The sequence below is a fragment of the Polypterus senegalus genome, chromosome 2 (assembly GCF_016835505.1).
Source record: "Polypterus senegalus isolate Bchr_013 chromosome 2, ASM1683550v1, whole genome shotgun sequence".
Lineage (NCBI taxonomy): Eukaryota > Metazoa > Chordata > Cladistia > Polypteriformes > Polypteridae > Polypterus > Polypterus senegalus.
The window spans coordinates 289338432-289362300 of NC_053155.1; the positions used below are offsets into that span (position 1 = coordinate 289338432).

Genomic DNA, 23869 nt, shown 5'->3' on the forward strand with positions numbered 1-23869 from the left:
TAACAAAGTGATGTGTGTTCATTTTTATTAATCATCATTTAGGATTAACATTGATATAATGGTGGAATTCCATGATTAGCTAATTTATGTATTTAAATGGCACAGTCTGTTTGCAGTCATTTAAACAATTATTTCTCCTGGCAGTAGAAGAAAATATTATTCTTTGTTCAATGATAGAAAGAACATATTTTCCAAAGACAAGGTCATTTTTGATAAATCATTGTACTAGTTACTACAGAGGAGGTATTTAGTTGAAGAAGTGTAGTATGGAGACCCAAGCATCAGCCCTTTTGTCCTTTAACATTGTGCCTTAGTGGTTAAAGCCAAGGAGCTCAAACCCTGAGATGGTGCATTCATATCTGGCTACTGCCACTGTGTGACCGTCACTGCACCTGGCTCTACTCAAATTGGAGTAATAAATACATGTAACCAATTGTGTTCCTAATGATGTAAGTCACCTTGGATTAATATGTCAGCCAAAATAATAAGTAATAATAATAACCTAAGAAAGTGAAGTGGAGTTTCATGTTAAATGTTTGTAATAAATGGCTGTGCTGTTATTTTGTGCAGTGTTGACGTCTGCATGCAGAGAGAGTCAGCAAACTGGAATGACAGCAATGCAAGGGCTAAACAGAAGAGTACACTTTACAACAGAGACCATAAATTACTTTACAATTGTGAGATACACAGATTTGCACTTGAAGTGGTTAGTCTGGCATGAGGTAAGTCAGAAAGAGTGCACCACTCCACAGTGCTTGGACCCAAATGTAATTCTCATCTGTGCCTGCAGATTCATATTTTGTCATTCTTTCCTCACACTCATGTGTATTTCTCCTCCATAGTCGAAAGTCAGGCTGTTCAGTCGATTGCCAACTTCTACTTTGCCCAGGGCGAGTGATTGTGCTGTGTGGGTATTGTAGCCTAATGGACTGATGTCTTTTACAAGATTTGTTCCCAGTGGCAAAGAGACGACTTCCAGCTCCGTGCACCACTGTCATGCAAGTGAGTATTCACACACTGGTTATGCTGGAATCCACAAAGTGATTGCCATGACAAAAGTTGGTGAGGGAAGAGTGTGGTCTCATTATTTGAAGCTCTTAAGTCCTGAATGAAGAGAAAAATCTCTATATATAATGTGTATATATATATATATGAATATATGTATGTATATATATATATGTATGTATGTACATATATATGTATGCATATGTATATTGTATGTATGTATGTATATATTTGTATATGTATATATATGTATATAGAAGACCAATCAAAATATCAGAGCCTGATTTTTGCAACTGCAGCACCACCCACACCAACCTTATCTGTGTATTATATGCACTTTGTGTTGGATGTAATCATTCTACTTCAGTAGAGAGAACTATCAAGCTTGACTCTTCCTTTAACAATCCTGGAGGTGATTTGACACACACATAATCGATACATTTAAACATTTATTTAGGCAACAGCATCGGCTCCAAGGGTGAAAACCTGAAAATGTATTTATACCCTAATTAAGTGCCACCCTCACAGTTATATAACTTGGAGCTGCTAGACACCCAGAAACGTTACATTTTTAAGGCAGCACAAACAGAACTGTGTGAAAAAATAATGAGTCATAGTTATTTTTAACATTGCATTTAATTGAAGTAGTGTTGCTTACTCCAGGTGCCAAACATTCTTGATTTAAATGTGGACTGTGCCAGGTGAGGCATTTTTTTATTATTTTGAGCAAGTAAGTCTTTGTTTCACACGATAACTTTAATGCAGCCTGAAGCATTTAAGAGCGTTCCAGAAGTTAGTCCGTCCCCCGCACAGCCGAAAAAACGACACATTCGCCCAGGAAAACCCCGGAAAGGTTCGATGTTGTCGCGTGCGGGAATTCCAGATGACTTGCGCCTGAGTCCTTTTTCATGATGACATACAGTAGGTGACACTTTAGTGGAGAATGCCGCATGTTTGGATGCAGTCGTCTTGTGCAAGGCGATCATCAGAAGGCAGCTTGAAGCGCATCGCCCGGTGCGTGACTTTAATCCGAGGAATGAGCGCTCCGTGTACAGGACTGCTTATCGCTATGCTGACATCGGGGGACATTTTTGATCCGTTTACAGTGCTGTCTTCTGGTGCACCTGAAATCCAAGAACACACGATTTATGAAGTCGGAACACGCGGTTTATGTTTATGAAATCGGAACACTACACTAGTTAAGATTACGGCTTTGGCACAGTCCAGCAGAAGGGGAGGGGAAAAGAACTCTATTTAAGTAATTCTAGACATCATTAGTCTTGCTTCACTTAAAAGTTTTACTAAATGCACGTCTGACAATAACGCCATGTTTTAAACAGTATTTCCCTTTACGCTGTAATATCATGCAACAGCATAACCTGAACGCAGTTACTTGCAAAATTGTCCTATTTATTTTTAGATACCTTAAACCAGATTTGTAGATATACATTCATTCATTCATTCATACGTAATCAATCAAGAAGCAGGCAACCACAGGGATGATTTGCGAAGAGTGATGTTCACGAAGCAAGAGACAGCAGGGAAACCAGCTGCGCCGCTGCGATTGTATATCTAATGATAGAGAGTTGTTGCTTTAAAAAAAATCAGGCATTAGAATATTTATCTATTTACGTTTTAAAAGAAAACTTGCATTTTAAGCTGAAGACTTTGCGGCGAGTGAGCATGCCCAGCACTTAGCCGCGCGCTCTTCATTGACAGAACCGCCAAGCAACTCCGCAGTGGTGCCAAGCCATGGGATCGCACGTACAAGGAGGCTTCCACCTTGTGCTCGACCTACCTGTCAAGATCCTGCTTTTACATTTTACCTTATCACACATCCAAGGTAAGATTTTCAAGGGTATTCGCTGGCTCCGTCTGGTTCGAGACGCATGAAAAGTTGCGGTGGGGGGAGACGGGGTTGGGGGTGCAGATTTGTCTTTTCTCGATGCAGTCTGTGTTTACGAGCGCTTGAGATGAATGAAAGGAAAGCTCGCAGGAAATATTTTTAATGCTGAGCGACAAATTATTATTATTATTATTATTATTATTATTATTATTATTTGTAAGAGCTGTGTCGTTAAATGTGATTTCAACATTATATTTGAAGAAATTTTGTGATGTAATTAAAGTTATCGGGTGAAACAACTGATCATGTTTTTTATGGAAATCATTTTTTTTTGGCTTTGTTTGATTTCAAAGTAGTGATGTCTTGCTCTTCTTGAGCAGTGGAAAGCGGTTTTGTTTGTACATAATTAAGTATTCTCTGTGTCGGTACTATTTGTTCTCTTGGAAGAATAATTAACTTTCCATGTCATTCTTGGATGCACCACTAACGTAATTCACGCTTAATTTGAGAATTTGGCCTGACATGAGCCGTAATATTTTCATAAGCGAGGAAAGCTCACCCACCGGGGATACTCCGTGTTCTCACGTCTCTCAGAACACCGCAGCCGCGCTCACTTCAGTCTCCGGGAGAAGATTCTGCACTTTCTTTCATGTCGAAATCTTTCCGATGCAAGAGCGTGGAACACCTGATAATATGCCGAGCTCTTCATTTATTTGGGGATATTTCAGAAAGCTGTAGTATCTTGTTTGAATTAGTTTGTCTGAACTTTATTTTACGCTTGGGTTAAAAAGCACACCGTATTCTAACGCCTGTCGTTGATTCCAAAATAGGTGGCTGCTTAACAAATATATATACGAGTATATTTGCTTGAACAATACGTCTTAAGTTAAACAGCGGTAGTTTCTACGAGTGTAGTGTTCTCTAAATATTTATTGACTGTATTTAGAAAATTCAACGCGTTATCAGTGATAGAATGAGTGAAGAAGATGTAGCGAATTTGTTTACCATTTAGCTGAATTACCTCATCGACTCAAGGGCTAAGAGACAAGCGAGTTATACACAATGTTCCGACAACTTTGACTTATCTCCGATCTGGGCTGCTGGGCACGGTTTATACTTTGAGAAGTGAGACAAATCAAAGTGGACGGTTCGCACAAGCCTGGAGAGGGAAAGTAAAACCGGGCGGCTAAAGCTAACCGCAAAGACCAGCAGGACGCGCTTAACGCTCGCGGCAAGATTGTGAGTCTCACAGAGCGCTGATGGGATTTGTGCAATGGTAACAATCACGGGACTCGCTCATCTTTGGGAAAATGTGTTTTAGTTTAGAAACAAATGTGAGTAACTCAATTACGGGGTGAATATTTTCAAAGTAAAGTTAAAAGACTGCAAACGATGACATATTAAGCACAACGTGAAATACAACGAAATAAATATAAGCAATAAAAAGTACTATCAATACCGTAAACTGTAAAAGCGTTAAAGTTGCTTTTAAATATACAAGACAAGCTACTAAAACATAACTACGTTTAAATATATCAATATTACATCAGTTAAATGTTTAATAATAAATATGAATAGTTTGTAATGAGGTGAGGAAATAACATCTTCTTAATAAAACGGGATAAAACGGTATATAAAGCTAAATAATATCTGAAGTCTGTTAATAGATATAGGTTCAAATGCACGCTGACCAGTACTGATTCTTTAATGTACTTTACTGGTTTGTGTAGTTCCTTGTAGAAGCATCGCTTCACAAAGAAACATTTTACTCTGGGAAAGATTCTTTGGACTTTGAAAAAGTTCCTAATATGCGCACAAAACAGAAATCTGTAATCCGTGAAAGGCTACCTAGCAGGAAACCAACAGATCAAGGAAAGCTGAGCTCAACCTGAAGCTGCAGCGAGAGTCCTTTTAAAATCAGTGGTATTTTACAAATCTGTTATCAACTATTCATGTTTAATTATGGAAATGGTTACTGATCAAAATAAATAAAGGCTTTTTCTGGAACCTTCATATAGGTGGCTCTTTTGGGAACGAAAAATGGTTCTGCTGTGGCATCACTCTGCAGAACCACCTTGGCAACTTTACTTTTAATAGTGTAGGCTTTTAAAGAAAAAGAAAGGCATGCGACTGAAAGCTGAATGCAGGTTTAAATTTGCAAAAAGTGACAAAAGTAATAATAACAAAGCTGATATAGCGTAACGTGTGACGACAAATAAAACGCAAGCACATAATATTAACTATTAAACGTATGCGCAAATGTTAAATGCTAAACTTTTCATCTTAGTTTAATGTCTTTAAAATGAACATATAATATATTAATAATTTCGTAGCAAAGTGAAACGTGCAATGTACAGTAGCTTGCCGTATGTGAAATATACATTGACAAAGAAGGCGTACAATTGTTTAAAATTAACGGCTTGTCACTGATCATTATATCATTATCAGTCCTAACTCAATTGAAATAAAAGCTTTTTTATAGTAAGTCATGGATTTATGTAGATCACTGTACAGTAGTCTGGAGAACTGGAAACTTTAAAAATATTGCTACGCATCTTAATAACTGCATAAGGCTGCAAACAGTGAGTGTGAGCATCGCTGTGCCCCGACATAAAGTGGCAGCCCGCCCAGTGTTGTCCTGGAGAGACTCCGGCCGGATAGCTGAATAGTAACAAGCAAAAGGTAATTCATACCGAAAAAGGCGTCATATTTGCTCAGTACATTTAAAAAATCTGATAGTTATAGTTTTCAATTTCTGTAAAAAACAGCTGTTATGGACTTTTTTTTTAATCATTTATGTGTGTTTCTATTACCGTAACAAATCTAATATCCCGAGCACCTCGTATCTGAAGCTATAGTTACAGCATGCATAGACATTATGGGAGTTTATGAAGAGCCGTTAAAAGTTTGCACATGGAGACATTGAGAGCTCGTGTGTCCAGACAGTCAACTGTTATTTATTTTATTTGTATGCTCTCATTAGTGACTGCTACACCGCTACACTCGCAACAAAACGGAAATCACAGTCTATCCGTAGACTGTGTTAGAATTACTCCACCATTGTGGAGGGCACGCGGAGTCACACACACACACACACACACACACACAATGATAACGGTATATTTTCATAGTATATTACATTAAATGCAATACTCCACTAATTCTATTTAAGCCGTGGGAGCTGTAACTATTAGAGACTAGTCCATATCTATCTATAGGGTGGTCCAGATCTAATTATGCAATTTTCATTACGCTATAACTTATTAAGTTTATTACATAGAAAATCACCCGAAAAATCCCGGACCATCGATAAGTGTGCGAACTGACGACATGAAGGATCGTCTTCACTCTGAACTCGAATCGATCCTGCATAAATCAAAGTCATCCAGACGATCTGGATCTGCATAATTAGATCTGGACCACCATCTATCTATCTATCTATCTATCTATCTATCTATCTATCTATCTACTCCTAAAGTCTATCTACTCCTAAAGTCTTCGACTTTTTTTAAATCTTTAGCTTTAGGTTTGGATTCAGTATTTCAGGATACATACATGTATATTATTGGGCTTTATTAAAGAACATAATTCTTTAAAATAAACAACAGAAGTGTCAAAGCAGAGTACTATTTTTCTTTAATAACCAAAAACAGACTAGTCCATAGCCACCTGCTGCTACCTGGATAAAGTTATGTTAGGCACCTTTCTCGTTTGGCCGATCTGCCGGGACTGTCGGACCTGCGCGCTAGTACTGCCCTCTAGAGGTTATTATTTTACACTTTAATCTTGACAACGCTAACTGCCAGTCTTCCACCCCCAGGATGTGCAAGTGTCAGGTCATTTTATCACATTTCACACCTCAAAATCGTATTTAGTTTGCTTGACGATCCAACTGAGAGTCATTAATGTTGTACTTGAGTCAGTGTAAACTCATTCACTTTTATTTTTTTGTTATGTATGCAGTAGTGAGGGAATTGATTATTGGTTAATAATCAGAAGTATGTTTCAGTATTCATGCGTGCATTTGCCATCACTCAACAGAGACATAGGTTATGGAATTTTATTTGACCCACTGACCATCCATCAATCCATTTTCTAACTTTTCATTTAGTTTGGCTCACTGCGGACACACTATGTGAGAAAGGAAAAAAACGTGAAAGTTAATGGTATGCCAAAAATAAACAGAGGTGAGAGTAACACAACGCAGTCATCCTGCTTCTTTTGGCCTAGCTGTGCTTTCTTGCAAATTCATATGAATAGGATTAACAACATTGAAGGACACAGACATACAGTAAAACTGAAGAAAAGTGACAAAACAGGGCTGTGCAGTCATGCTGCATTAAAGACAATGCATGTTGTGCTGGAAGTATGTCTATTTATAGAACAGTGTCATAAAGTGATTTTAAAACGTTGACTGAAGTCTGATTTTTTTGAACGGCCTTGTAGAATGCAGTGCTTTGTACCAGATACTGTACACCAGCTCTGCTACACTGACAATGTCTTCCACAAAAGCTTCACTCATCTCAGTGCATTTTGATCACAATTAATGGAGCCTATTTTATGTGTCACTTCAAAACTGCAGCTCAGCCCTCTTACTGCACTATCTGCTAGTTAGAGCAGAGGAAACTAAAAGCAAAAGCCAACCAAATAAATCTGAAATATTTCACTAATCTCATTGCAGACTCTGTCCTTGTTATTCCTCTATGCGACAGAGAACAGGACAGAAAATATAAGCTTACTGTTCTCATCCTCCTAGATCTGAGTGCAGCATTTGATACCATTGATCACAATGTTCTTATAAATTGCCTTAGTCAGCAGGTGGGCCTCTCTGGCAGTGTCTTGAAGTGGTTTTAGTTTTACTTAACAGGTCCTTTGTTAGTTGTGGTAATTATACTCAAAGACACATGATATTCTGTTTTGTGTTCCACAAAGATCTATCCTGGGTCCACTGCCCTTTTCGATCTCCATGCTTCCATTAGGCCAGACATAACGTGAGCTACCACAGCTATGCTGATGACACACAGCTATATTTATCAATGGCGCCTGATGACCCCGACTCTCTTGGTTCACTGACCCAATGCCTTACTTGTGATACTGAGTGTATGAATAGTAACTTTCTCAAACTAAAGAAGGAGAAAACAGAAATCTTAGTTATTGGCAAAAATGGATATAGTGAGGGTATTAGAAATGACTCTGACCTGAATTTTAAATCATACGTTAATCAGATTAACAGGACAGCATTTTTCCACTTAAGAAATATGGCAAACGTTATCTCTTATAACTTTGCAAGATGTTGAAAAATTAGTTCACGCTTTTGTTTTTAGTCGAGTAGATTACTGTAACACACTCCTGTCAGGACAAGCTAAGAAAGATATCAATCAGTTGCAGCTAATGCAGAATGCAGCTGCTAGAATCTTAACTAGGAAAAGAAAACCCGAGCACATCTCTCCAGTTTTGATGTCACTATATTGGTTACCTTTGCCATTTAGAACTGACTTTAAAATACTGCTTATGGTTTACAAAGCCTTAAATAATCTCACTCCATCATATATTTCAGAATGCCTTTCACCTTACACTCCAGATCGTAACCTTAGCTCTTCAAGTAAGTGTCTGCTTATGCTGTAAATCCAAGAGCTAAACTTAAAAGAAGTAGTGAGTCGGTGCACCTCAAATCTGGAATATCTTATCGATAAAAATTTGCTAGGCTAATAGGTTGGAGCATATTAAAAAACTGCTAAAAACTAATTATTTTAACATGGTTTTATCATAGCTACATTTAAGTGTAACCCTGATATACTGTTTATGCATTGAATTACCATTTTTATCATGGCTCTGCAATCCGTACTAATTCCTACTTTTCTCTGCTGTTCTGTTTTCGTTTTTTCTGTGGTGGCGATCTGCGCCATCATTGCCTGATCAAAGCACCATGCAATCCTTACATTGATGGATTGAAGGCCAGATGTCCACATGACCATCATCATGAAATTCTTTCACGTGAAGCCTAAAACCATGAGGACTGATTGAGATCATTTATGTCGGGTAGAATGCCTAGTGAAGGCTGGGTGCTCAAGTGGCCTCAGGACCCCTGCAGATTTATCTATTTTTTCTCTAGCCCTTTGGAGTTTTTTTTTGTTTGTTTGTTTTTTCTGTCCTTCTGGTCATCGGACCTTACTTTATTCTTTGTTATTTAGTATTGCCTAATCTTATTTTTATATTTTTATTTTTTTATGAACCTATCTTTCTTCATCTTGTAAAGCACTTTGAGCTACAACATTTGGATGAATATGTTGTTGATGTTGTTGAAACCGAAAGAGCTCAAGAAGTAAAGTTTCCCATGTTGGGCAGGCTGACAGATCAACAGCACTTTTGTCATTCATTTATTCACTAAACTAAGGCAGACTGTACTAACTTAGCTGTGAGGATTCAGAGAAGTGACTTCATTACTGGGCGGCACGGTGGCGCAGTGGTAGCGCTGCTGCCTCGCAGTTAGGAGACCCGGGTTTGCTTCCCGGGTCCTCCCTGCGTGGAGTTTGCATGTTCTCCCCGTGTCTGCGTGGGTTTCCTCCGGGCGCTCTGGTTTCCTCCCACAATCCAAAGACATGCAGGTTAGGTGGATTGGCGATTCTAAATTGGCCCTAGTGTGTGCTTGGTGTGTTTGTGTGTGTCCTGCGGTGGGTTGGCACCCTGCCCAGGATTGGTTCCTGCCTTGTGCCCTGTGTTGGCTGGGATTGGCTCCAGCAGACCCCCGTGACCCTGTATTCGGATTCAGCGGGTTAGAAAATGGATGGATGGATGGACTTCATTACTGCACCGGTTGACCTGGAAGGTCCTCAGCTGCATCTGAGAAGCACACAACAGCTTTGAAGGGTTTCTGCTTCCAATATGTGTGTCACCGTGTAGCTGTCTTGTAAAGAGTGACACTTTTGGGTCACAGCTTTGTGTTTACCCACTTGCAAAAGGTACAACCAACTTAAAATACAATAAAATAATCTCAGAGATTGTCAAGAACTATATTAACAATGAAAGGTGCAAAATCATCTATGGTGAAAACAACACACAATAAACATCCATCCATCCATCCATTTTCTAACCTGCTGAATCCGAATACAGGGTCACGGGGGTCTGCCGGAGCCAATCCCAGCCAACACAGGGCACAAGGCAGGAACCAATCCTGGGCAGGGTGCCAACCCACCGCAGACACACACACAATAAACAGAGAAGGAAATAAGTGTGCCAGAAAAGGGAGGCTTGAAGGAAAAAAATATTAATGAAGTAAAGCTTTAAGGTTTTCAAAATCCTAAAATGAGTCTAAGATCGCCACAATATGGGGTTGTGTATAAAAAAACGGCAAAAAACAGAAGTCAATTAATTATGTTGGCTGCAGGATAGAACTAATCACATTGAAATGGCAACAGCAACAATATTTATTTGTATATCACATTTTCATACAAAGTCTTTACAAGATGACCAAAAGAAAGTTACAAGAAAAGAAAACAATTAAAAATGAGCAATAATTTTAAAGAATAAATAACAACACAAGGTAAGGTCAGATGGCCAGGAGGATAAAAATATAATAAATGCATTCAAATCAATCTGAAAGTACAGTGTCAGTTTTCTTAAGAGTTCACTTCATAAATCAATCAAATCAAAGATTCATAAATGTAAATATATACTGTGTGACAAGAAGAGACATGAGACATGGCAAAGGTTTGGGGCAGCCACCTGTATAATCTGTATTCTGGCTGCAAAAAGTAAAAGTTGAAAGCAAGTAAAGTTTACAAGACAGAGTCCAAAACAGGACTGAGTTCCAGAGGAAGGGAGTGAGGCTTTATAGGAAGTCTGAAGGAAGTGATGTCGTCCTCGGGGCCAGGACTGGAAGTGGCGTGTCTCGAGTCAAGGCAGTGGTTCCTGGTGGGATTTCCCGGGAATGGTCTGCAGGGAACTTAGAAAGAGCGTTAGTGTACCCTGCCACCCCCTGGGCAGGAATGTTATCATTATTCTCCAAGCCCTTCAGCTGGCTCCTATTCACACATGTGTGACAACTGTATATATATTTATTTCTATATATATATGTAAATCAGATCAGGTTGTTCTCTTGCCATCTTTATGTATAAGGCTTTTATTTAGAAAACAGCATGAACCTGTTTCTGATAAGAGTGAAGGTTTGTTTTGCAGGTTTAGTGTTTAAATTTTGTTTAACAATGCCCAGGTTGATTTTCTAGATAGATAAATAGATAGATAGATACTTTATTAATCCCAAGGGGAAATTCTATTTAGTATACTTCAATTTATTAAAAATTATGGTAATATTAATTGATGATAATAGTCCTGTAACTGGTATGTCTTTATTGTTTCTGTTGATTAATCTTTGGAAAGCACCTTGAGTTGCATGTATATGTATGACAAGGTGCTATATAAATAAAGTTATCATTAAATCTCATCAAATGAACCTTTTCCTATCTTTTTATATTGCTTTCATTCATCCAGATGGGAAGCTAATCATTAATATCCAGGCTGTCCAATGAGCCCAGGTGGATGGAACTGGAGAGCACCAGCATGAACCCCTGTATGTGCTGACATCCCAGTTTTTAAAGAATCCACTGTTACTTTGGTCACATTTATACTGAAGATAATCAAGTCAAACAGGGCTAAACAATTAATGATAACGTTTTAAAATACATAAGTAAAAAGATAATCCCCCCCACTTGTGCCCACCCACGTTTCTGCCCTGTGAGCCTTGGACGACAGCCCATGACTGAACCAAGAAGGTGGGAATGAGAGTGAATAGGCAAAAGGCTGACAAAAAGACAGGCATAGCCAGAGCCCTTCACATTAACTGCCACTGTATATCTAGTTACTCACTGGTTAGATGAATGGGATCCAGTTCTTGATGTCAGATGACCCATTACACCTCAATGAAGAGCACTCAAGGAGTATCAAATTATTAAGAGATATTTTCCAAAACGTATCATAAAAAATGTTAAGGATTTTACGATATTACCAGTGGTGGTGACAAGGGAATTGATCCTGTGCTGGAGAAGAGAAATGGACTGTCGAGGACTGTGTGGCATAAGTAGGACTTGGGTAGAGAGTTAGAAAATCAGTGGAAATAACTGCTAAGAAAGAGGGTGACAGAGACATGTGGGACAGACAGAAGTACAGTTCTAAATACCTGCCATTACACTTCTATAACCACTTATTCCAATTTAAGATGACAATAATGCTTACCACTGTCCCAGTCCTTCATATACACAGTATTTAAATTGCACAGGAGTGGGGCTGTAGCATGCCCTAGTGATGTATGCACTGGTAATCACTAATCGCCACTGACAATGCAACACCAGCTACAATGGGGTGTTATTGTCATGTGTTACGGATGGTGCCCAAGAGATAGTTATTCTTGGGGGATAAATAACTACAGTATATGAGTGAGTGGTGAAACATGAAAGAGTCAAAATAGAAGCCCCACCCCAAGTTGATAAGGGACACCCATGAACTTATACGCAATTTGATTCCCCTCATAATCTAATGGACAGGTAACCTAACTGTGGCCTAAAACGTTAGGTGAATGACTTTAGGGACACCTCAGCTTGACCACAGGAGTTCCCTACCCATTCCTGACTATAGAATTGAGGTATGGGATACTTAAGGGAGTTTCTCATCCATAAGGATGCTCATAGATTTAGTGTTGACCAATGCTTGGCTGGCAGGAGGAAGACAGGCCAGAAAACGTAGAGAAGGTGGACGGAATGAGCAGAGACAGATGACTAGGAAGACAAGTGGACCAACTACACCAGGGGTCCTCAGTCACAGTCCTGGAGGTCCACAGTGTTCTAACCCAGTTGCTTAATTAGACAGCAGTTCTTGACAATAATTTAATTTCATGACTTGTTAGTGCTTTAACTCTGTTATGTCAGGTTATTCTCATATCCTAGATTTTCTTCCCCTTTCTAAGGATGTCATCCAAATGATTTGAAGGCTAAAATGGATGAGTAATTCTCAGTCCTTCACTTTTTTCTCTTCACTTCCCTTCTATGTATTTAATTAAACCCAATAGTGCGTGATAAATACACAGAGGTGTAAATGGTAACACGCTAAATGGAGAAAGTCTTTTGTCATGTGCATGTTATTGCTAATTAGGATCAATTAAAAACCAAGAATACAGCTGTTTAAGACTAAAATAAGCAATAAGAGTTCAAAATCTTGACGAGTAAGACAACTAAAATGAAGCAGAAGTGTTACTTGAGCAGTAAGTGCTTCTTATTAAGTAATTGGGTTAGAGTAAAAACCTGCAGCCACTGCAGCCCTCCAGGACTGTGACTGAGGACCCCTGAACTACACTCTCTGAAATTCAGAGCTTGAACCCTTGGCAAATCAGGTCATGAGAAGTGTGCAGGTTTATTGTGTTCTGCTTTTGTTGTGTCTTTAATGCTATTCACAGCCTTCTGTAGCAGGTTCTTCTTTGTAATAAATCCTTTTGCTTTTATTTGTTTAGCTTTACTCACTGTACTGCATATACAGGAGGTTTTTTTGTCATAGCAATGTTGATTTATGGCAAACGGCAGAAACAAACAAGCACATAAAACCCAATAATTTTTTTTTTCAACTGAATTTCAATTAATTTTCAACTAGCGACTTTCATTTTTTTTACTTATGAATGAAACAAACTAATTTGGACTTGGATGAATACACAGGAGTCATCACTAATACTGAGGCATTGTGCAGTACACTATATACATAATCAATGTTATCAGTTGATTGGCATAATTAACCAAATTAAGCATTGATAAGTTCATTCTCCATAGATAAAATAAAACAGTTCCAAGCCTGATAATTATTAGTGCTAGGTTAAGAAACAAAGGCAGACATTAAACCACTGAACACACCATTAGAAGAGTTGAATTCAACAAGTTTGGGAATGGATTTTGTAGCACTCATGTGATTAAAATTACATTGCATTGTTGTCTAGTAAACTGTCACATTTTCCCTAGAATGCTGATCTCTATTCAGTTCACTTTTACAATATATATTTTTTTTATTTTGTAAAGCACGTGTATTAAGAAACAGGGAACTCCCGAGGTAAAGTTCATATTCTCTCTAATCTCACTAAGTGTTGGTGTACATTTTGATTAGCACATGCAAGTGGGAACTTCACTCTATTCTATATATGTGGCAATAATGACCTTATAAATCTATATACTATACAGAATTATTTTTGTTCTGTTTCATATTATAGCCACTTAGGGGTGCTTCGACCAACTGGAAAAGTTTAGTCTACATTAAGAGTAGTAGCCTTCCCAGCTGTCAGTCAGTGTCCAACCCGCTATATCCTAACACAGGGTCACAGGGGTCTGCTAGAGCCAAACCCAGCCAGCACTGAGCGCAAAGCAGAAACAAACCCTGGGCAGAGTGCCAGCCCACACACACCAAGCACAATTTAGGATCACCAATGCACCTACCCTGCATGTCTTTGGGCTGTGAACTGAAACCAGAGCACCCAGAGGAAACCCACAAGGAGAACATGCAAACTCCATGCAGGGAGGATTTGGGAAGCGAACCCAGGTCTCCTTACTGTGCCACCCACTTTCCCAGCTGCTTATAAATAAATCAATGGAATTCTCTGTGAGAGCGTCCACAAATGTCCCTTGAACAGTCTCACTCTTGTTCTTTATAGGCCGTTATCTACTCATGCTTACTACACACCTTCCATAGAGGGGAGTTCATTTTTTTGACTGTAGACAGATGATAATTTCCTTCTCTTCTCCTAAGTGGCCATTTTATTTTCATTATTCTCTGGTTATCAGACTTGAGGAGGAGGAGACTTGATTTCTCTTTTGAACATCACTGAGGAGATTTTTTTAATCTGACTTTCAATAACCTTCCTGGAAGTGACTTGACCACATCCTGGAATGTATCTGACAAGCATGCTTCAAGGTTTTAGTAGATCCTTGACTATTTTCTTAGGGTTTTCCTGTGCACATGGCCAGAATAACACAAGGAGGAAGGAACTGTGACAATATGTATATAAGGAAAATTGTAAGCTGTTTATCTGTCTATTTGTTTGCCAATTGCAGAAAAATTACTGAACCAATTTTTACACAATTTTGCATGTCCATTGCCATTGCTCCAACCTAAAATATAAAATATATGAAATATCAGGGAGAGGGGTTGCAATGGCGGGGTGGTGGTAGAGTATTGGTACATGGGGCAACCAAAAACCCAGTGGAACTATAGTTCCCAACATGCAGCAGGAGTGTGTTGGGCTGATGGGAGGACACTATTTTCTGCTTTGTACTGGACAAAGAGAGATCTATGTTCGCAAGTACAGTGTTTTCTTTGCAACTAATTTGGATTTCAATTTAATTGCATCGATGGATAACAGCTATTCTCTAAGAATACTGTATGTCTTTTTGTCTCATCGTAATTTGCTTTTAGCCATGTTGCATTGACAAAAGGCAGTTTACCCTGTTTAGTGTACTCCTTTCCTGAGAAGTACAGGCCCAAAAGGGGTATATGGTGTTGCCAAGTTCTTAAGCAGCTATGCTTCTTTCTTTCAACTCCCCTAGAAAATTTATAGTACTCCAAAACACCCTTTTTACTAAGTTCTGTGGCTGCAAAGTTACAAGCAAAACTTTTTATTATCAATTTCGGAAAAACTGTATGAGAAAGAAAGCTCATCTGATTAGCTCATCACTACCCATTATTTTGTGATGTTATAAGAGAGTTTATAAAATTGATGGGTGGATGGATATTAGACATAACCAATAGAGAGAGATTCGGACTACCAGACAAGTAGTTTCATTGCCCTGTGTACATGTGACAATAACTCAGATGAACTGACAATAGTACATTTTTATTAAAGTAAAACCTTACGTTTTTGAAAAAAAAAACACAGCGTTGTTGTAAATCTGCATATAGAATATATATATATATATATATATATATATATATATAGTATATATATATATATCGAATAGCCTTGATAAAACAAAATAAAATGCATTGGTTTTTTGCTGAGTTGCTGTTTAGATTATATTACAGAACGATAATGACCAAGGGCAGTTTTAGGATATTTTTTAGTTTTTGATGGTAGGCATTTGTTAAGCCCTCTTTATATTAAGGCCATTATAAATTTAGGCTTTGATACCAATACAGCATCATGATTTGTAGCATTTTTAAATCAACATTGAATGAATCGCCTATGAATCACTCTCCTACCCATTATCCAACCCGCTATATCCTAACTACAGGGTCACGAGGTCTCCTGGAGCCAATCCCAGCCAAGACAGGGCGCAAGGCAGGAAACAAACCCCGGGCAGGGTGCCAGCCCTCTGCAGGCCTTTGAATCATCTATCACATTATCGAATACCACCTCTGGTGCTGTCTCCTCATATTTATATGGAGACCTTCACTGATGTACGAGAACCACAATTTCCCCCCAGCCCCCTCACTGTAGATGCTTTCCACAGTCCATGAATTCAATTATTTAGCAAGCCATCCAGTTCATTAATGTGTGATTAAATGTTTATTCATGAAACCACACTAACTCAGGAAATGCAAAGAAGCAGTTTTCATGATTCCAACCGAACTGCAATTTTGGACTGTAATCATACACAAAAAGAGCAAATTCTCGACTGATGAGAGCAGAGAAATTGACATTTATCAGATGGGTAGCGTAGGTAATGGATGAGAGAGGCTAGGAGCATGCCCTGATACATGCATTGCTGCACCCACCACATGACAAATCAACTCAGGATCCCAGATTATGACCCGAGTGCAGCCATACAACGGCTGACACCTCAGCACCTCACTAGTTCAGATGGAATGGAGCAGTGTGAGATTGTTTTATGGTGGCTGGAGTGCCAATTCTGCCACCAACCCCCAGGTTTTTCCCTGCAGGTTGGAGGGCCTACAAGTAGGGCAATTGATACGGCATTTGAATGTCAAAGGGGCCAACATTTAAAAACCATAGAAATATTGAGATAGGTCTAACTGCCGTCTGCAATGCCTATGTCGTCGATCAGGTAATGCCCACAATGTCAGTCACCAAACGCCCTTTGAGTCAGATAACCCTTCTACAATCCTAATCTTAACCATAGCATAATGTGATGGGTGTTTCATGACTGACGTTGAGGGCATTTCATGATGTTGGGGCGTTACGTGACTGAACTCATAGGTACTACGATCTGCAGTTACACTCTGTTAGAAATATTTGCTTTCTTACTTTAATTCATTACACAAATATATCTGGGCTATGTCAAGTACTTCGGCTAGTATACAGTATACTGCTCAAGATACAGTAGTTAATAATAGATGATCTTGGATACTGAGTAATAATGTATGTTGTATGTCTTATAACTTGTACAAAATTCAATGTTTTTTGGTTCAGAACTTATTCTTTTTATATTTAGGCAGTGTACTTGATATTCACTTAGTAAGTGTTTTGCATGCAGGACATTTCCGATCTTAAAGAGAAAGGTAATATCTAAAGTAAAGAAATAATGTGAGTGAGAAAGTGCTTCAGGCCTTACTTAAAATCAAAATTGGATTTTCTCTTCACATATGATAACGTGATACACTTTGGTCAAGTGATTAACTCAGAGGAATAAAATAAACAGCCTCAGAAGGAATATAAAACAGGAGCCACTTTCAGCATAAGCTGGTGTTTCAGATCTTAGACAGATTTTTGGGTTTTGAGAAGTCAGTATTTGCCATTTCATACGATACTTCATTGTTCTGATTAAACCCTTGACATATCCACCGTTTTGCTTTTCTTTAGTTTTTCATACCATTCTTATCTTTCATTCAATCAAAATCTTTATAGCTGTAGTCAGTGATAATATTAATGGTCCCCATGTGTTCTGATGAATGGCAGCATTCTGCTTTTTTAGCATTATCAGCTGTGTTCTCTAAGGCTTCCATTTGTGACATTATTTGCAGCCACAATATATCTGCTTGATGAACTTGTCAGACTTCTCAGAACTCAAGAGCTAAGTAAGGACAAGTCTTGTCTTCAGATGGCTGAAAGACAATGCAGAGCTGGGATCCGTGCCATCATTGGCTGAGCTCTTTCTTCATAATACTGTACATAAATATTAACTTGACCCCATCCAACAACTGCCACCCCCACAAACTTTAAGCCATGACACTCTGCTGTTTAGCCGAGCCTTTTTCTAAGATGAGACATTAAATCAACTCCCATCCATTAGAGATTTTCATGTTTTGAATACTAAATTTTATGAGAGTCCCAGCACAGGCTTTTAAGATTAGGTATGCACAAATATCGTATTGATCTGTAGTCCAGTTGGCTAAGAAAACCTTCCACTTTTCAACTGTTTATTATAGAATTAGTTCCTTGGAAAAAAAAATGCCACATGACACATTAAGACATAGACTCACAATGGGATGAGCAGAAAGAAAACAGATTGAAACCAAAAACCTGCTGTGGCTCTGGCTCTTCCTTAATAGGCATTTGTGTCATCTGTTTGCTAATCCCCCAAGCAGCACAATCGCACTTTGTCCCATCTTTGCATCAACTTTCTGCTTGTCTTTAGACTCAGTTTAACAATATGGCATGAGGTGACTTTATGCTCTATGCCAGGAGAACTTGCAGTCTTGTAATTCTGTGATTAGGGATGGTCCTTGTTTCGGTATATCAGAGCTACATTACAGCGAGTTAACACTGGACAACACATTTTTCGAAGAGTTTTGCTTTCTTAAAAATCTGTGGTGATTATGATAGACAGCTTCAAGGTAAAGACAAATATAATTTCAGATTCACTGTGTATCACATAGGAATTTGGAGAAGATGGAAAATTAACTTTCATTGAACTTGGCGTGTCTAATAGGTTAATGATGGTGACACATCGTTCAATTGAGCTAAAAATGTTTTGCTGCTTTTTTCATTTTTATACTCGCCATCTGATGTTTCCTGCTTAAGTACAACCACGGTTGCCTACCAGCGCTGATGGATTCCACTTTTCAGTCACTGAGAATCATCATGTTCATCACTGTCTGCATTAAGATTAGTAGGGAAGAAGTCCAAGCGTGAATGCACAAAATGAATTTTTAAGAACACGTTGCACTTCTTCGTTTTGTATGCTTGAAGCATGTTGTCAACCAGCCGGACATAGTTTTGGTGCTCTGTAGTTACAAAGAAAATTCTCGACGACCTACTTAAATGCCACCATCCTTGTGACTTCCACCAGCCTCACTAGCAGATCTTCAAACTGCTTGTGATTGATGATGAAGCATCAGTTATTCATTGAAACATCTGAATCAGATATTTAAATTTTTCACCCTTATTGTTGTCATTTTGACAAATTTTTTAACACTCCAAGTTTTATTTGAAGAGCAGGCAAAAATATCTTTGTTGGTTTGACAAGTGGTCTATATTGTTCAGGGGCAACTGGGCGACAGATAACTCGGCGACAGACAACTTGCCGAAAACACAAGTGGGCGAAAGGACAACTCTGCGAAAGACAACTCAGTGAAAAGACAACTCGGTGACATTCTTTACCAGTTAGGTAATAGTTAGGTTTTAAAGAGATTTTTTGATGATATTTAAATGACAACGTAGGCCGCCGGAAAATCCATAGAATCACCTGCTTTATGAGAGTCCTAATATATTGAGAATAAAGATATTCCTTAAGCGGTACTCGCAGGTCATCATTTTTTGTATTCTAAATAACATTATCATACAATTACAATCAATACAATTTATATAAAGGATTAGCAATTTTGGTTGCAGAAGATAATGTAAGACAGAGTTTGTTCCATCTGCAGAATAAAGTTCATTTGTTAATTATTTAAATTTGTGGCGCAGTGAGTAGCGATGCTGCCTCACAGTAAGGAGACCTGGGTTCACTTCCCGGGTCCTCCCTGCATGGAGTTTGCTTGTTCTCCCCGTGTCTGCGTGGGTTTCCTCCCACAGTCCTAAGACATGCAGGTTAGGTGCATTGGTGATTTTAAATTGTGCTTAGTGTGTGTGCGTGCACTGTGGTGGGCTGGTGCCCTGTCCGGGGTTTGTTTCCTGCCTTGCGCCCTGTGTTGGCTAGGTTTGGCTCCAGTAGACCCCAGTGACCCTGTAGTTAGGATATAGTGGGTTGGATAATGGATGGATTTTCAAAATTTAAAATCATGTTGTCATTTAAATATAATTAAAAAATCTCTTTGAACATAAGTATTACCTAACTGGTAAAGGATGTCGCCGAGTTGTATTTTTTATCCTCACAGGTGGGCACAGTGGTAGTGCTGCTGCTTTGCAGTAAGGAAAATGTGGAAGATTGTGGGTTCTCTTCCCAGTTCCTCCCTGTGTGGATAGTGCTTTGAGTACTGAGAAAAGCGCTATATAAATGTAATGAATTATTATTATAATAAATTATTGCCAAGTTGTTTCTTTGCCGAATTTTCTTTCACCGAGTTGTCCTTCCTCCGAGTTGACTTTCGTCCAGTTGGCACCGAACTGGTTTATACAGTATGCCCCGCTTGCCTGTCTTGAAAACAAATGCTTACAGTTCTTTTTAATGTAATGTGACTCTTTAGCATAGATGTCCTATTTACAGTACTTGGTATTGTGGCCTGCAGGGGGCACAGCTGAGCCCCAAACCCCCAGTCACAATTGCACCACAACAGTCCCAAATCAAATAAAGTGCTTTTAACTTAGACAGCACCTTTGTACAGGTATCTTTTGTTCAACATATAGAACAGCACAACTCCCTCATTCCTTTTTTCTTTCTTTTCTATCTCTCCACCTCCACTCCTCTCTGGCATGCCGTGTCCTTCCTCCACACCCAACTAACTCTAACTCCCTCAGTAAAGTGGAGTGGCTTCATTTACACCTGGTCTGGGAGTACTTCCGCTGTCATCAGAGAATATCCAGGAAGCAATTCTGGGTAAGGTAGAACTTCCTTTAAACAAGGAATGCTCCGCTAGTAGCCCCCAAGACACCCAACGGGTCTGCACCTTGGGACTACAACTCCCATGCAGCCCTGCAGATATACACATGGGAGATTAACCAGAGGGATGCTGACACTTACCACACTAGGAGAGTACATGGCCCCAGGGGGCTGTTTGCCTCCGTTTATCCATGATAAAGGCTTCCCAGCCGAGTGATCAACCATCCATCTCAGCTGGGCTGCCAGCCAATGCATGTCCTCTGTGACATTATATCTGAGTTAATTTCCTAATAGGAGTGCTACTCCTTTTATATCACCACAGATGATGCAGTTGTAGTTGTTGTACTGTAGACATACATCTCTATATATATAAAATCCAACGTTTATCTGTCTGTATGTCTGTTTGCTTTTCACGAGAGAACTACTTAATGGATTTAGATCAAGTTTTTTTCTATAATTTGCTTGAACATTCAGGTTGATTTTACCACCTCACTAAGTGTCATAGTTCAGTTGCGGTACTGGTTTATTTTTTGCGATCCGAGAGAGATGCAGCAGGCCTTCCTCACTCATGCACCAGCCTCAGGGTGTACCTTACGTCCATTTAGCTAGCAAATGAGAAACCTAATTAAAAGATTTTGATCGGGGTTTTTTTCTAGAATTTGCTGGAACATTCCGGTTTATTTTACAACTTCTCTCATCACGTGAATCACAGTTCGCTTGCAGGAGTGATATATATTCGCGTTAATCCGAGACAGAGGCTGCGGGCCAAGTGGAGGGGGAAGCGTGACATCAAGAATGGCGAGTCGTTCTACTTCTGCATTTTGGAGTGTACCTAAAATCCCGTTAGCTAGCAATAGCTTTTTGTTGAATGATTTTTAAAGCTTGTCCTGTTTCTCTACTATGCAGGTAGAGCAGCGGGAAACAGCTAGTCTATAATATGAGAGAAAAATCACAAAAATAGACAATAGCAATAAAATGATACATGAGTTTTCAGGAAGCAAAACATTTATCGTTCAGTGATATAAATCAGTCAGAGCTACAATGCTATACCTATTTCAGGTCATATTGGACATTTCCTCCCCCTAAGCTTATAGAGACCCTGAAATCATGAAGAATTAATATGAAGTGATCTCTAAAGATTTTGAAGCATTTTAAAGGTTAGCAGATGGTCAGCATACTCTTCTGCTTGTGAACCTTTCTATAAACAGCAACATTTATTTCTATTTCACATTTTCATACACATGTGCTTTACAAATGTGAAAGAAATAGTTACAAGAAAATGAAAAAATACAATTTGATAAGAATATTTATTAATAAATAACATACAAACAAATAATACATTGTAGGTGTTTTTCTCTATTTTTTCTTATGTAGGATAGTAGATGCTCAAATTGCAGCATAGGTTGAGACAAGCCTTCTTTTAACAGTTCAAGGACTGTATTTTGAACAACAGTAACAAGATGTTATTGTATTTCAGTTCATAAATGTTAAGACGCAGTTAACATCTGTATCACTCCATCGCCTTCCTCTGCCACAAGCCGAAACATATAACAAGCACACTCACTGGGACATCAGATTACAAACAATGCTGCATTTACCAATATTTAATACTACACTGGCTTCAATGAAACATTTATTTAAATTACTGCTCTTACACACACACACACACTTACATAAAATAGATATAGTCATGACTCGGCCTGAATAACGGCGTAGCACCTTAATGACAGAGATACATTAAATGAAATTGAGTAGCATCAAAAATCTGTCGTAAGCAGTCATGTTACAGTATTAATATTGTTATGAAAGTATTATTAGTACTGTATTTCAATAATTATTATTAATTTATCTGATGTATGTATTATGCTAATACTATGTTGGGTTACTTGAGGTTATATTAGCTAAGGGTAGGCTAGGAGCATCTGGCGCGTCATCATGGCAAAACTGACCGAAAGGCATGTCCCTGCGTGCTGCGCATGAAATGCAGAAATGTGTGGCAAAAATGACATCAGATGCAGAAGCTACAAAAAAGACATGCAAGTGCTAGAAAAAGTCGAGAGAAGAGCGACTAGGCTGATTCCAGGGCTACAGGGGATTAGCTATGAAGAAAGATTAAGAGAGCTGAGCCTTTTCAGTTTAAGCAATAGGAGATTAAGACGTGACATGATTGAAGTGTTTAAAATTATGAAGGGAATTAGTACAGTGGATTGAGACTGTTATTTTAAACTGAGTTCATCAAGAACATGGGGACACAGTTGGAAACTTGTTAAAGGTAAGTTTAATAAAAACATTAGGAATTTTTTCTTCACACAGAGAACCATACATGGAATAAGATAACAAGTGGTGTGGTAGACAGTAGGACTTTAGGGACTTTGAAAATTCAATGTTATTTTGGAAGAAGTAAGTAGATAATACTGGCAAGCTTTTCTGGACTAAATGGCCTTTTCTTGTCTACATTGTTCTAATGTTCTAATGTACTAAGGATCCACAGTGTTGGCCTGGCACATCTTCCTTTGGTAATGCTTCCAGATTTTTGGTGGATAATGGCAAAAAGCCGCCTCACCACTTCTTTAATTCCTGGCTCTTGGAATAATAAACAGAACAATATTAGAAGATCTAATGTTACAACTTGGAACGTAGGGGGACATGCACTCCAAAATATAGGAAGGAACAAGATTATTTAAGGCTTTATATGCCATTAGTAGTATTTTCTAAAGGATACAAGTAACCAGTGTACCAATGCTACAACTGGTGAGATGTGCTCAGATATTCTTTTTATGATTAAGATTCTTACTGCAGCTGATTGATGACTTCCTTTGGTTAATCCAATCAGGAGCTATGTTCCTTGTATTCTCCATGACTGCACTGCTTTTTCAAGTGTGCAGTATTTCTCACGTTAGTCACTTCCCCTCTAGCACAGCATTTTTTGGAAATGCCATGCAACCGTGCTCCTGAAACTCCACTCTTCACTCACATGTTGGCATGCATTCATACATTAGCTGGTGCTTTGTGACAATTGTTTGACAGTTCGTGGGGTACGACCTTCCACCTACTTGATTAATGTCTTTTAGTGATGATTGTAATGCTAAGGGAACTAAAGAAATCAGTTGTAAACAGAAAG

General features: G+C 38.7%; 1 protein-coding gene and 1 long non-coding RNA gene across 2 annotated transcripts in view; one reads left to right on the top strand and one right to left on the bottom strand.

Annotated features, from left to right (window-relative positions):
• Positions 1-1625: 1625 nt before the first annotated feature.
• On the bottom strand, positions 1626-2922 carry LOC120523982. The gene is made up of 2 exons (XR_005632731.1): positions 2804-2922; positions 1626-2129 (listed from the first exon to the last, which is right to left on the bottom strand). It is a non-coding gene; the product is annotated as an uncharacterized LOC120523982 (long non-coding RNA).
• Positions 2108-23869, top strand: part of LOC120523981 (relaxin receptor 2-like) — a 345306-nt gene continuing 323544 nt past the window's right edge. Inside the window, exon 1 of the mRNA XM_039745737.1 lies at positions 2108-2848. Coding sequence (XP_039601671.1) covers positions 2758-2848 — 91 coding nt within the window. The 5' untranslated portion in view covers positions 2108-2757. The remainder of the gene's footprint in view (positions 2849-23869) is intronic.